At 42.7% G+C, this 13,830-nt stretch overlaps 1 protein-coding gene across 1 annotated transcript; it reads left to right on the forward strand.

The window, feature by feature from the left end:
* The first annotated feature begins 228 nt into the window (after positions 1–228).
* On the forward strand, positions 229–11,987 carry lsm8 (LSM8 homolog, U6 small nuclear RNA associated). The gene is made up of 4 exons (XM_080191102.1): positions 229–324; positions 3,144–3,184; positions 7,774–7,901; positions 9,809–11,987. Exons 1-4 carry the CDS (start codon positions 294–296, stop codon positions 9,897–9,899), a joined length of 291 nt encoding a protein of 96 aa, XP_080047228.1. The 5' UTR covers positions 229–293; the 3' UTR covers positions 9,900–11,987.
* Positions 11,988–13,830: the final 1,843 nt, after the last annotated feature.

The following is a 13,830-nucleotide window of genomic DNA, read 5'->3' on the forward strand; positions in this document are numbered from 1 at the left end:
AACAGGGCTGTTCCCACCTCAGCAGGTTGATTCTCTGTGGAAGGATCCAGAAAAGTCAGGCACTGGCTCCTACTCTCGGTCTTCCGTTGCTGGGGCTCGGGGCTGCTCGGGCGCTCGGGTGTTCGGGCACTCGGGGCTGCTCGGGTGTTCGGGGTTGCTCGGACACTCGGGTCTTCGGGCACTCGGGGCTGCTCGGACACGGGTCTTCGGGCGCTCGGCTATTCGGGTGTTTACCCAGCAGGCCTGGCGCTGAGAGCGGGAATTTCCGGCTGGAGTCGCCGCTCGGCAGCAATATGACCTCGGCCTTGGAGACTTACATCAACCGTATCCTGCAGCCGGCATCGGCCCGGGAAGATGGAGAGACCGGGCTCTCGGATATATGTGCAGAATTGGGGGAGGGGGATGGGAATTGTGGAGCTATATATGTATATGATGAGGAGATGTCAGGGATATATCTGGGGATCTCAGGGATATATATGAGGGGTCTCGAGGATATATATGGGGAACTGACGGGTATATATCGGGGGTCTAGGGGATATGTATAGGGGTCTCAGGGATATATAAAAAATATAGGGATATATATGGAGGTCTTGGGTATGTATATGGGGGTCAGGGATATATATATATGGGGGCCTCGGGGCTATACATGAGGGTCTCGGGGATATATGTGAGGGGTCTCAGGGATATAAATGTGGGGGTCTTGGGGATATACATGAGGGTCCCGGGGATATATGTGAGGGGTCTCGGATATATGTGGAGGTCTTGGGTATATATATGGGGGTCTCAGGGATATATATGGGGGTCTCAGGGATATATATATGGGGGTCTCAGGGATATATATATGGGGGTCTCAGGGATATATATATATGGGGGTCTCAGGGATATATATATGGGGGTCTCAGGGATGTATATATGGGGGTCTCAGGGATGTATATATGGGGGTCTCAGGGATGTATATATGGGGGTCTCAGGGATATATATGGGGGTCTCAGGGATATATATATGGGGGTCTCAAGGATATATATGGGGGTCTTGGATATATGTGAGGGGTCTCAGGGATATATGTGAGGGGTCTCAGGGATATATGTGAGGGGTCTCAGGGATATATATAGAGGATCCTGGAAATATATGGGGGCTTGCTAACTATCTGACCCCTACACTAAGCTGAGGAATGATCTGCTTCATGTAACTTTATTTGTACCTGGCAATCATGGATAATCGTTGGCAATTTTATCCATAAACTCTACAATAGATTCCTTTAACACCTTGAAAGTTTTTTTTAATCAAAAGAATATTACTAGATTGCAGTTGGATACAGAGGCATTTGCTATCTAGTTGTTCTGGTGAATACTGAGTAAAAATGTTTGTACTTGCACATTGTTAATGTAAATTTTATCTGTAGGAGCAAAGGAGTCTTGTTCCAATTGTACAGAACTCTGATAAGACTGTAGCTGGAGTATGGATTTTGATCTCTTTAAGTAGGAATATACTCAACTTGGAGAGAGTGCAGACAGAAGTTGACCAGACTGATTAGTGGGTCTGGGATGATGGGATTGTCCTACGTGGAGAGATTCAATTGACTCGGCCTGTATGTCCTAGAATTTCGAAAAATGGGTGATAATCTCATTGAAGCATAAGGTTTGAATGGGTTTGACAGGTTGTTCTCAATCAGGGAAAAACAACCTGTCCAACCTAGTTCAAGACTTCTCAATCAGGGAAATTGAACTAGGGAACACAGCCTCAGAATAAGGGATTTAACAATTTAGGACTGAGATGACAAATTCCTCACTCAAAAGTTGTGAAACTTGATATTCTCTATAACAGAGATGTTTGCTCATTGAGTAAATTAAATCTAAAACAATGGATATTTGGTTTTAAGGTAATCTTTAGAAAGGGAGATCGGGCAGGAAAGTATAGCTGAAATCAAAAATTGACTGTGATCTTACTCATGATGTGGAGATGCCAGCATTGGACTGGGGTAAACACAGTAAGAAGTCTCACAACACCTGTACAAAGTACAACAGGTTTATTTGGATAGTAAACGTTGCAAGCTTTTGGGGCTCTGCCCCTTTGTCAGGTGAATAGAGAGTTCTGAACCCTGTTTGTGATCAGAACTCTCTACTCACCTGACGAAGGGGCAGAGCCCCGAAAGCTGGTGAAGTTTGTTGATTGTTTTTCGAAATACGTTTAGTCAAAAGAGCATTTGTGTTTGATTCCCATTTTGTTGTAATGACCCAAAAACAGCCACCCGATATAACAATTTGCAGCTCTTTGATATCTTTAACTTAGAAAATGTCCCGATGCATCTGACAAATGACCTAAAACAATGGTGTAAGAATTAGATAGGATGAAAATTATACTTAAGATAGGTTTAAGGGTTGCAAAGACAGAGAGTAGGCAGTCAAGAGTAGCAGAGAGATCGCTGAGTGTGTGTACAAGAGGTCAAAGTAGGAGGAATATTGGATGCATGGAGTGGGGGAGGCCGTGGATGTACACAGGGCTGAGGATAAGGATTTTGCTTCCAGTGGGTTGGACAAAAAGCCATTGAATGCTGACTGACATGAGAATGATAAAACATTCTCTTGGGATCTTGGTGGGGGAGGTTTGGATAGATTGATGTTGAAGGGTAGAAACCGATGGGACAACATTGGAGAAATTGAATCCAGAGGTAACAAAAGCTTGAATGAGGATTTCAATTGCGGTCAGCGTAAAATAAAGAGTAGAGGTGAATTATATCATGGATGCGGCATTCAGTTACCTTGGCAACAGATTGGAAATGGGACTTGAAGTTCAGGTTTGAATCCAGCATTGAGTTTGTCTGGTATTTTGGTTCACCGGATGGCTGGAAGATGGGGTTGTGGTTAGGAGGGTGGTGGTGAAACCTGGAATTTTTGGTTGAATCTTCCGAATGTAAAGTTCGTGTAGTTGTCAGGCAATATAAAAACATTAGAGGTAATGCTGGATATTAGCAAAACTATGCAAATTGACCTTCGCCTATGTTTTGTTTTGATTCCTTTGTGGGATGAGTGTGTCCTCGCAAGACTAGCATTTGTTGCCCATTGCTAATTGCCCTTGAGACGGTGAAAATATTGATTAAGCAGGAGAGGTAAAAGTCAATATGATACCTTAACTTGAGTCTTCAGGTACCGTTGCAGTTGTTACAGCAGATGGAAGAATGATTGTGGTGAGTTAACTTTCATTTTGAACATCTTACCAATGAAGTCTAAATCTTGGTTATTCTGGTGGAAAAGTAAAAATTATCTTGTTGTTTTAGCTTAACGTAATCACAGTTTGTAAGTAAGACTTCAATGAACCAGTAGACTATGAAAGAGGCTACAACCTCTGGTGCTGTGTGTAAAACCGGTACCATGTTTAAATCTGGAACACAAAAGTGGCTCACAAATTTGTTTGAAGCTATTATGCTGTAAAGCATTTCCAGGCCAATATCAACACTATGAAGGATTGTTGAAGACATTGCCATCCACTCGTGGTGCTCACCCATGCTGATTGGCAAATTGGTCCACTGGCTTGGAGGATGAGGTGAGGAAGTACAGCCAATGCAGAAGTTTAAAAAAAAGGAGACTCTTCCCACACCTATATACCAATAGTTAATGGATAGATATGAGCGAATTTTATTTATACTTGCTACTGAGAATTTTTATTTTGGATGGGGTGTTCTGTGTTTCTTTCTTATGTGTGCGTTTGGGGAGGGGGCATGGGGGCAGGTGGAGTACATATTCACGGCCACTCTCTCGCCCTTTCCATCTTGCAGGAGCTTGCTGTGATTGTGTCAATCACAGATAAGGCCATATCTGCTCTCTTCTTTGTCACTTAAACCAACATCTTGTTCGCATTCTAATCCTATTTTTTCACTCTGCATGAGAATAAACAAATAACTGTCTTAGCTGGTAGAGATAAATCAGGTCAAATGGCCTCTTGTTGTATAAAACTTTGTGAATTAAGAAAAGCCTCTGAAATAACATCTGATAACTAAGCATTAATGAGAGCCACGTACTGGTTGTTAGATGAGGAAGTATCTTATTTTTCCCAGCTTAGTATATTCCTGGGCATTAAAAAAAGGCTATTGCCTTAATTTGTTGTCTCTACATTTTCTTGATTAAAAAATTAAAAAATAAGACCTTGCCTACCTTAATTATCATGGTCTTATCTCCCATTAACAGCATGGTTCCAGAGTATTTTAGAATTATAGAGGTAAATTAATTTAGCACTGATGTAAATTTGCTTTTATATTGGGTAGTTAGTTTAGTTGAAATTTAATTCATTAATCTAGATCAACCTATCCAATTCCAATTCTCTTCCTGCACCTAGTGGTGCACTAAGGCAGACTTTTGTCTGTTTCCTTAGCTAGTTATTCCTGGAAGATGCTTATTGCTTGAGGGTGCCACTCCACATCAAGCATGGCTGACCTGGAGTCTCTCCCAGTCTTACCAGTAGCCAATGGCATGTTGGAAGGATTTGCTGTTTGCAGCTCAACTTATTGGACTATAGTATGAACATCAAATCCTGGGGTGGGACTCAAACTCAGCTTCTAAGAACATAAATAGGAGCAGGAGTAGGCCATCTAGCCCTTCGAGCCTGCCCCGCCATTCAATAAGATCATGGCTGAACTGTTGTGGCTCAGTTCCACATTCCCGCCCTCTCCCCATAACCCTTAATCCCCTCTCTTATCAAAAACCCGTTAACCCGCGTCTTAAAAATATTTAGTGAGGTAAACCACTTCAACGGGCAGAGAATTCCAGAGATTCACCACCCTTTGAGTGAAGAAGTTCCTCCTCAACTCCGTTCTAAACCGCCCCCCCTTTATCTTGAGGCTGTGCCCCCTAGTCCTACTATCCTTTCTGAGCGGGAAGAGTCTCTCCACCTCTATCCTATCCATCCCATTCATCATCTTATACGTCTCAGTGAGATCCCCCCTCATTCTTCTAAACTCTAACGAGTACAAGCCTAGTTTATTCAGCCTCTCCTCATAGCTCAACCCCCTCAACTCCGGTATCAGCCTAGTAAACCTCCTCTGCACTCCCTCCAAGGCCAAAATATCCTTGCGTAAGTACGGCGCCCAAAACTGCACACACTACTCCAGCTGCGGCCTCATCAATGCCCTACACAGCCGCAGCAAGACCTCCCTACTTTTATATTCAATCCCCCTCGCTGTGAAGGCCAGCATCCCATTTGCCTTCCTGACCACCTGCTGCACCTGCAAGCTGGGTTTTTGCGACTCATGCGCAAGGACCCCGAGGTCCCTCTGCACCGTCGCCTGCTGCAGTTTTTCGCCACGTAAGTAATAATCCTTCCTACCATTATTCCTACCAAAGTGGACCACCTCACACTTGCCAACATTAAATTCCATTTGCCATTTCCTGGCCCATTCGCCCAGCCTATCTAGATCCTTCTGCAGACTCTCCACACCCTCCGCACAATTTGCCGTTCCACCAATCTTGGTGTCATCAGCAAATTTCGACACCCTACACTCGGTTCCCTCCTCCAGATCATCTATATAAATGGTAAATAGCTGAGGCCCCAGCACCGACCCCTGGGGCACTCCACTAGTCACCATCCGCCAATCCGAATAGCACCCATTGACCCCCACTCTCTGCCTCCTATTTGACAGCCAATCCTCTATCCACGCTAACACCCTACCCCCAACTCCATGTCCCCTGACCTTCTGCAATAACCTCTTGTGAGGTACCTTGTCAAACGCCTTCTGAAAATCAAGAAAGACCACATGCAGCGGCTGTCCTCTATCCACCGCCCTAGACACATCCTCATAGAACTCCAGTAAATTTGTCAGACACGACTTCCCTTTAACGAAACCGTGCTGCATCTGCTCTATCAAGCAATTCCTCTCAAGATACCTCGCTATTTCCTCCTTGATGACGGATTCTAACATTTTACCTACAACAGCCGTTAAACTAACCGGCCTATAATTCCCTGCCTTATGCCTGGCACCCTTCTTAAACAACGGCGTAACATTAGCTGTTTTCCAATCCTCCGGCACTTCCCTGGAATCCAGCGACGTCTGGAAAATAACCACCAAGGCATTCACTATCACGTCCGCCATTTCTTTCAGAACCCTCGGATGCATTCCATCCGGTCCTGGGGACTTGTCCACAATCAGCCCCTCCAGTCTGTCGAGCACCGCCTCTCTCGTAACAGTAATGTCATTAAGACCCTCCAGTCCTACCACCTTTCCATCTCTAACACCCGGCAAATTATTCACGTCCTCCTCCGTGAAGACAGAAACAAAAAAGTTATTCAGGACCTCAGCCATATCCCCATTCCCTACCACTAAGTCCCCCTTCTCATCCTCTAAGGGACCAACGTTCACCCTAGCCAGCCTCTTCCTTTTTATATATTTATAAAAACTCTTGCTATCCTTTTTCATATTAAGCGCTAGCCCAGCTTCATAGTTTCTCCTACCCTTCTTTATCAACTTCTTTGTCAATCTTTGTTGACATTTAAACCTCTCCCAATCCTCTTCTCGCCCACTACTCTTAGCTACTCTAAACGCCTCCGCTTTTAATTTAACACTTACCTTCACCTCCTTCGTTATCCACGGCTTATTACCTCTTCTCCTACTGTCCTTTTTGACCATCAGAATAAATTTCCGCTGAGCACCAAGAAAGATCTCCTTAAAGATTCTCCACTGCTCCTCAGCAGACCTACCTTCCAACGCGCTCCCCCAGTCCACATTCGCCAATTCTTCTCTCATCCTTCTCTCATCCTACTGTACTCCCCTCTGTTCAAACAAAGGACGCGTGTCCGGGAACCCACTTTCTCCTCCTCCATCTGCACCAGAAACTCCACCATACAATGATCACTCTCCCCAAGAGGATCCTTCACCGCAAGGTCCCTAATTCTACCCGCCTCATTACATAACACCAGCTCCAAGATAGCTCGCTACCTCGTCGGCTCCAACACACACTGTTCCAGGAAACTATCCCGGCAGCATTCCAAGAACTGCTCCTCAAGCCCCCCGCGTCCAACATGGGTCAACCAATCTATACGTAGATTGAAATCCCCCATAACTACAGCCGTCCCATTCCTGCACGCCGCACTTATTTGCGCGTTACAGCCCGCCCCACCTCCAGATCATTATTCGGGGGCCTATAGACGACACCCACCAGCGTCTTCCTCCCTTTGCTGTTCCTAATCTCTACCAGGATGCTACCACTGTGCCACCGGACTTCCACATTAATCTGTAATCCGGTGAGAATGTTTGTGGCTGCTGATGTAATTTGCATGGTTGCCAATCCTTTGAGACCAACTTTTGCCTCCCAGTTTTGGCTTCTGATACCTCTCTGCCTGCCTCTCGCATCCCCTCATCATCCCCTGGATTGCCCCCAACCCAAATGCTGCTTGTGGACAGCTGCTAGGTGTCTGCAGCTCATTAGCCTAATGATAATGATGCCTGAGGCTTCAGGCCAATCCATTCCGGATCAATTCCTGTATCCATACGCTGGAAAATGGGCACACTGGATTTTCAAGCTTGTCTCAAAGTCTTGATGCTATCAGGAAACGCTTTTTCCCCTCCCTAGCTATTTCTCACTATGCTCTTTGCTGTGTCTACATGACATGATGTGTTTAATTTGGGTTATAGACTCAGTTTTATTGCTGCCATAAATGATGCACCTTGTAAAGTCTCCTGAGAATTTTGGCAAAATTACAGGTTACTGTTATTTAACTAATAGGAACTTAACCTTTACACAAAAATGTATGAAATTCTAAACAATTTTCAGTTGCTTCTTATCACAGGGAACATTAAAGGGATTTGACCAGACAATCAACCTAATCCTGGATGAGAGTCATGAACGAGTATTTAGTTCACAACAAGGTGTGGAACAAGTAGTGCTTGGCTTGTACATAGTGAGAGGAGACAATGTGTAAGTGTTTGTGGATTACATTGATTCTTCTACCAATGATGTACAGTTTTAAAAATATACCACTGTAAAAGTTTTCATACACCAACTGCTGTCTTTGAATCATTCATTACATTTTAAACTAATCAAGCTTTATATACTATTTATCAAAAGCAGCCTTCTTGATTACCACCCTGTCCATCACCTTCAACATCCTCTCCCTCCACTACCGACTCACAGTAGCAGCAATGTGTATCATCTACACGATGCACTGCAGCAACTCACCAAGGCTTCTTTGAGAACACCTTTCAAAACCATGACTTGTATTACCTAGAAGGACAAGAGCAGCAGATGCATGGGAACACCGCCACCTGCAAGTTCCGCGCTAAGCCACACACAATATCCTGACTTGGAACCATATCACTGTTCCTGGATCACAATCCTGGAATTCCTTCCCGAACAGCACTGCGGAAGCATCTGCACACTATTGGCTGCAGTGGTTCAAGAAGGCAATTCATCACCTTCTCAAGGACAATTAGGGCAATAAAAGTGCTGGCCTAGCCAACAATATCCACATCCCATGAAAGAAAAAAAAAGTTCAGAGATTTGGCCTTTATGCTTTCTACAATTTTATTAAGATAGAAAGTAGATAAATTTAGTTTAAAGTGATGGGAAAAAAGTAGTAGTTAAGTATAGACAACAAAATGACAGAACATCAATACTTTGCAGCTTGTAAACTGATGCTAATCAATAATAAAAGTAGAAGTTGCATTAAGTAATTGTTACCATAGGTTTTTAAGATAAAATGAGCAAATAAAATGCATTGACCATAATTGACTTTAGTGTTGGAGTTTTTCTCTGCTTCTTTGTTTCTATGATGTGGAGATGCCGGCATTTGACTGAGGTAAACACAGTAAGAAGTCTCACAACACCAGGTTAAAGTCCAACAGGTTTATTTGGCACTAGCTTTCGGAGTTTCGGGCTCCTTCATGAGGTAAGCAAGGACTTGTGTTCACAAACAGGTCATATACAGACACAAACTCAATTTACAAAATAATGGTTGGAATGTGAGTCTTTCCAGGTAATCAAGTCTTAAAGGTACAGACATTGTAAGTGGAGAGAGAGCCAAGAATGGGTTAAAGAAATGTCTATTGTCTCCAGCCAGGACAGTTAGTGAGATACTGCAAGCACAGGTAAATTGTGGGGGTTACAGATAGTGTGACATGAATCCAAGGTAACGACAACGAATGAATGAACACTGCTCTACAGTCACTAGGCAGGAATGTTCCCTTCCAGTTGGGGAACACTTCAGCAGTCACGGGCATTCAGTCTCTGATTTTCGAGTAAGCGTTCTCCAAGGCATCCTTCACGACACACGACAACGCAGAATCGCTGAACGGAAACTGACAGCCAAGTTTCGCAAATATGAGGACGGCCTCCACTGGGATCTTGGGTTCATGTCACACTATCTATAACCCCCCCGCCGACTTGCTTGGGCTTGCAAAATCTCTCTAACTGTCCTGGCTGGAGACAATACACCTTTAATCTGTACCTGGCCCTCTCTCCAATCATATTGTCTGTACCTTTAAGACTTGATTACCTGTGAGACTCGCATTCCAACCATTATCTTGTAAATTGCGTTTGTGTCTGTATATGACCCGTTTGTGAACACAAGTCTTCACTCACCTGATGAAGGAACCTGAGACTCCGAAAGCTATTGCCAAATAAACCTGTTGGACTTTAACCTGGTGTTGTGAGACTTATTACTGTCTTTGTTTCTAGTCAACAATATGAGAATTTTATGTAAATCATACTGGGATGTTACTTGTCTCACACCTGTACAATCATTTAGCTGGATGAGCCGCAGTAGAATGTTGTAGCTGATGCCACAAGATTGAACACATCATCACTATTGACTTCTTGTATCATAGGGCGGTGATTGGTGAAATAGATGAAGAGACAGATTCTGCGTTGGATTTAGGAAATATCAGAGCTGAACCTTTGAACTCTGTGGTACACTGAAAGAAACGGGGACTTTGTGAATGTGTGGCTGGCGTTGTGAAGGGTAGAAAGCTAATGCTTTCAGAATAGTGCATGTAGACAGTTCCATGTCCAAAGGATGAAATAGTATTTCTTATTTGAATATTTTTATGTCTTTGTAGTTTTGAATATGTACATAAATATTTCTTAAAACTTGATTGTATTGAGTTCTTGCTGATAAATGGAAAATAAACTTAACATACAGTTTTAAACTAAATGCAGAATTGGTTAATTGTACGTAAACATGTTTTTCTTTTTGCTGAGCTCCAAAAATTTATTTGAGCAGTTTTAGTTAAAATACTAATGTCTTAAACACTTCTTATTCTGTGTAAAGTAATAAATACTTACCTACAGAGTCCAGTTTTCAGACTTACAAACTGGTCAGTAAAATTGAATTACTTGTATTTGGCTGTCTGCTTACTGCCTTGTACGTCTCTGTAACAAAGTGAGACAACTTTTCACTTGTTATACTTCCATATCCTTTACTTTCCTTAATGCCCATCTTTAAAATAATCCTACTGTTCTACTCCAAGAAGTTCATTTGCTGCTTATGTATTTCCTTCCTGAAGAATCTGAAATTAAAGGCACAGGTTTTCAGAAAAATTGTATGGGTGGTTCCCAACCTGTGCTTCTACTTTGGTCTCGCGTCCCTGGCCAATGTCAATGGCATTGTTTCCAAAAAAAAGCTCCAGTTAAAGACCAGCATCACTAGTCTACATCAGTGTGAACTGTTTCCTTTTTTGAAAAGCTGCGATTTGGTATTTTTTGGATGATTTCTCAAGTGTTGTAAAGTATTTTGAATATAATCTACTAAAACATGTCAAGTTATCTCCTGAAAACATGAATCAGGTGTTCCAGGGACCAATTTCACAGTGGGGATATACTTTTGAATTTGTGGCGAGAAAGTATTTCTCCAGGGGCAAAAACAGAAAATGCTGGAAAATCTCAGCAGGTCTAACAGCACTTGTGGAGAGAGAAGAGCCAACGTTTCGAGTCAGGATGAAACAGTGGCTCTGTTCTCTCTCACATGCTGTCAGACCTACTGAGATTTTCCAGTATTTTTTGTTCTTGTTTCAGATTCCAGCAGCCGCAGTATTTTGCCTTTATTTCTGCAGGAGCTTGCAGAAAGGATCTGTATTTCGTACTGGACTAAAGACTAAAAGAGGGAATTATAATTCATTGTGTCAGTCAATATGCTGAACTCATTATCGGAGGACAAGGGTTTTTTTTCAGAAGAGACAGTGGAAATTTGGAATTCTGACATCCCAAAATGCTGTGAACATTAGCAAAATTGGAGCTTCAGGCTTGAAAGATACAGATTTTTGTTAAGTGTCAAGGAAAGGGTGTCAATGACCTATTTGTGTTGTGATTTCTATGTAATTCTATGAAAATAGAAACCATATGACTGACCTGTACTTCAAATCCATATTCCAACAAACCATCGACTTTAAAACAACTGTAGAATTCAGAATAGTGTAGCTAACATATCAGAAAATATTAACTTATCTACAAAATTTTAAGGAAGTATCAAGCAAACTGTTTGACTGTGCTACGAGCTCACCTTCCTTGGCCCTAAAGTCCTCGAGTGGGATTTGCACTTGAGCATCTGGCTGAGCAGCGGGGAGTCTACCATTGTACCACAAGACCTTTTTCCTGGAACTTATGATCTCTGCACAACATCCCTGTGCTAAATTAGCTTACTCTGTGGAATACATCACGCGTATTACCGCACTGCTTACATTGAGAAGGACCAACAGCAAGCAAAAAAAAACTAAGCTTCTGTACACATGCTTCCATTGACAGGAAAGGTTGTGTGATATATAAACACCAGCAATCACTCAATGGGTCTGATGACCTATTTGTGTTTTCTATGTAATTCAATGAAAATGGAAACCATATGATTGGTCTGTACTTCAAATCCATATTCCAACAAACCATCAACTTTAAAACAAATGTAGAATTCAAAATAGTGGATTGTGTTGATTTGCGGGGCATTTATGAAATTCATTTAATGTTTTACATCTATGTAACCAGTCTTTACCTTCAATGATTAAAATAAACCATTAATGAGACATTGTCCTCTCCCTATTCTCTCAGTTACTGAAGTTTTCATTCCATGGAGTATTTGCCAAAGGGAAAGGAGATCTGCAGCAGGATGTGATGGTCTGGAACGTATTTCTCTTCAGGTACCATGCCCTGGTACTTGGCTGTGCTTAGCAAAGCACTGTAATGGTTTGCTGTTGCCTTCTGTTCTTACAGCGTGCTGTATGTTGGAAGGATTCATAGAATCATAGAACCCGTACAGTGCAGGAGGAGGCCATTTAACCCATTGAGCCTGCACTGACAACAATCCCACCCAAGTCCTATCCCTGTGACCCCATGTATTTACCCTGCCATTCCCCCTCATGCTAAGGGGCAATCAACCTAACCCACACATCTTTGGGAGTGTGGGAGGAAACTGGAGCACCTGGATAAAATACATGCAGACAAGAGGAGAAGGTGCAATCTCTACACAAGTCAGAATTGAATGTGGGTCCCTGGAGCTGAGGCAACAATGCTAACCAAGTTGATATTCAAACTGTTTGATTGCTCTACGAACTCACCTTCCTTGGCCATAATGTCCTGGAGTGGGATTTACACTTGAGCATCTGGTTGTGCAGCAGGGAGTCTCCCCATTGTACCACAAGACCTTTTTCCTGGAACTTATGATCTCTGCATAACATCCCTGAGGTAAATTAGCTTACTCTGTGGAATACATCATATGTATTACTGCACTGCTGCAATCAGCTTATATTGAGATGGACAAACAGCAAGCAAAAAAAAACTAAGCTCCTGTACACATGCTTTCAAAAGTGTGTTAACCAGGGCTCAGGGTAAACACATTCCTCTTAGAGTGAAGGGCAAGGCTGGCAGAAGTCAGGAACCCTGGATGACTTGGGATATTGAGGCCCTGGTCAAGAAGAAGAAAGAAGCACATGAAGTGCATAGGCAACTGGGATCAAATGAATCTCTTGAAGACTATAGGGGGTGTAGGAGTAGAGTTAAGAGAGAAATCAGGAGGGTAAAAAGGGGATACCAATTTGTTTTGGCAGATAAGGCAAAGAAGAATCCAAAGTGCTTTTATAAATACATAAAGGGCAAACGAGTAACAAGGGAGAGAGTACGGCCTCTTAAGGATCAACAAAGTAATCTATATGTGGATCCACAAGAGATGGGTGAGATACTAAATGAATATTTCTCATCAGTATTTACTGTTGAGAAAAACATGAATGTTAGGGAACTTGGGGAATTAAATATTGATGTCTTGAGGGGTGTACATATTACCGAGAAGAAGGTGCCAGAACTCTTAAGGCGCATCAGGGTAGATAAATCTGTGGGACTTGATGAGGTATATCCCAGGACGTTGTGGGGAGGCTAGGGAGGAAATTGTGGGTCCCTAGCTGAGATATTTGAATCATTGATATTCACAGGTGAAGTGCCTGAAGATTGGATAGTGGCAAATGATTTGCCTTTGTTTAAAAAGGGCTGCAGAGAAAAGCCTGGGAACTACAGACCAGTGAGCCTCACATCTGTGGTAGGTAAATTTTTGGAAGGTATTTTGAGAGATAGGACCTACAGACATTTAGAGATGCAAGGACTGATTAGGGACAGTCAGCATAGTTTTGTGAGTGGAAAATCATGTCTCACAAATTTAATTGAGTTTTTTGAAGGGGTAATCAAGAAGGTAGATGAGGGCAGTGCAGTTGATGTTGTCTATATGGACTTCAGCAAGGCCTTTGACAAGGTACCACATGGTAGGTTGTTGCATAAAGTTAAATCTCACAGAATCCAGGGTGCGGTATCTAAATGGATACAAAATTGGCTTCTTGACAGAATGTGAAGATGCCGGCGTTGGACTGGGGTAAACACAGTA

This window comes from Carcharhinus amblyrhynchos, chromosome 6 (genome assembly GCF_965287045.1).
Source record: "Carcharhinus amblyrhynchos chromosome 6, sCarAmb.v2.hapA, whole genome shotgun sequence".
Taxonomy (NCBI): domain Eukaryota; kingdom Metazoa; phylum Chordata; class Chondrichthyes; order Carcharhiniformes; family Carcharhinidae; genus Carcharhinus; species Carcharhinus amblyrhynchos.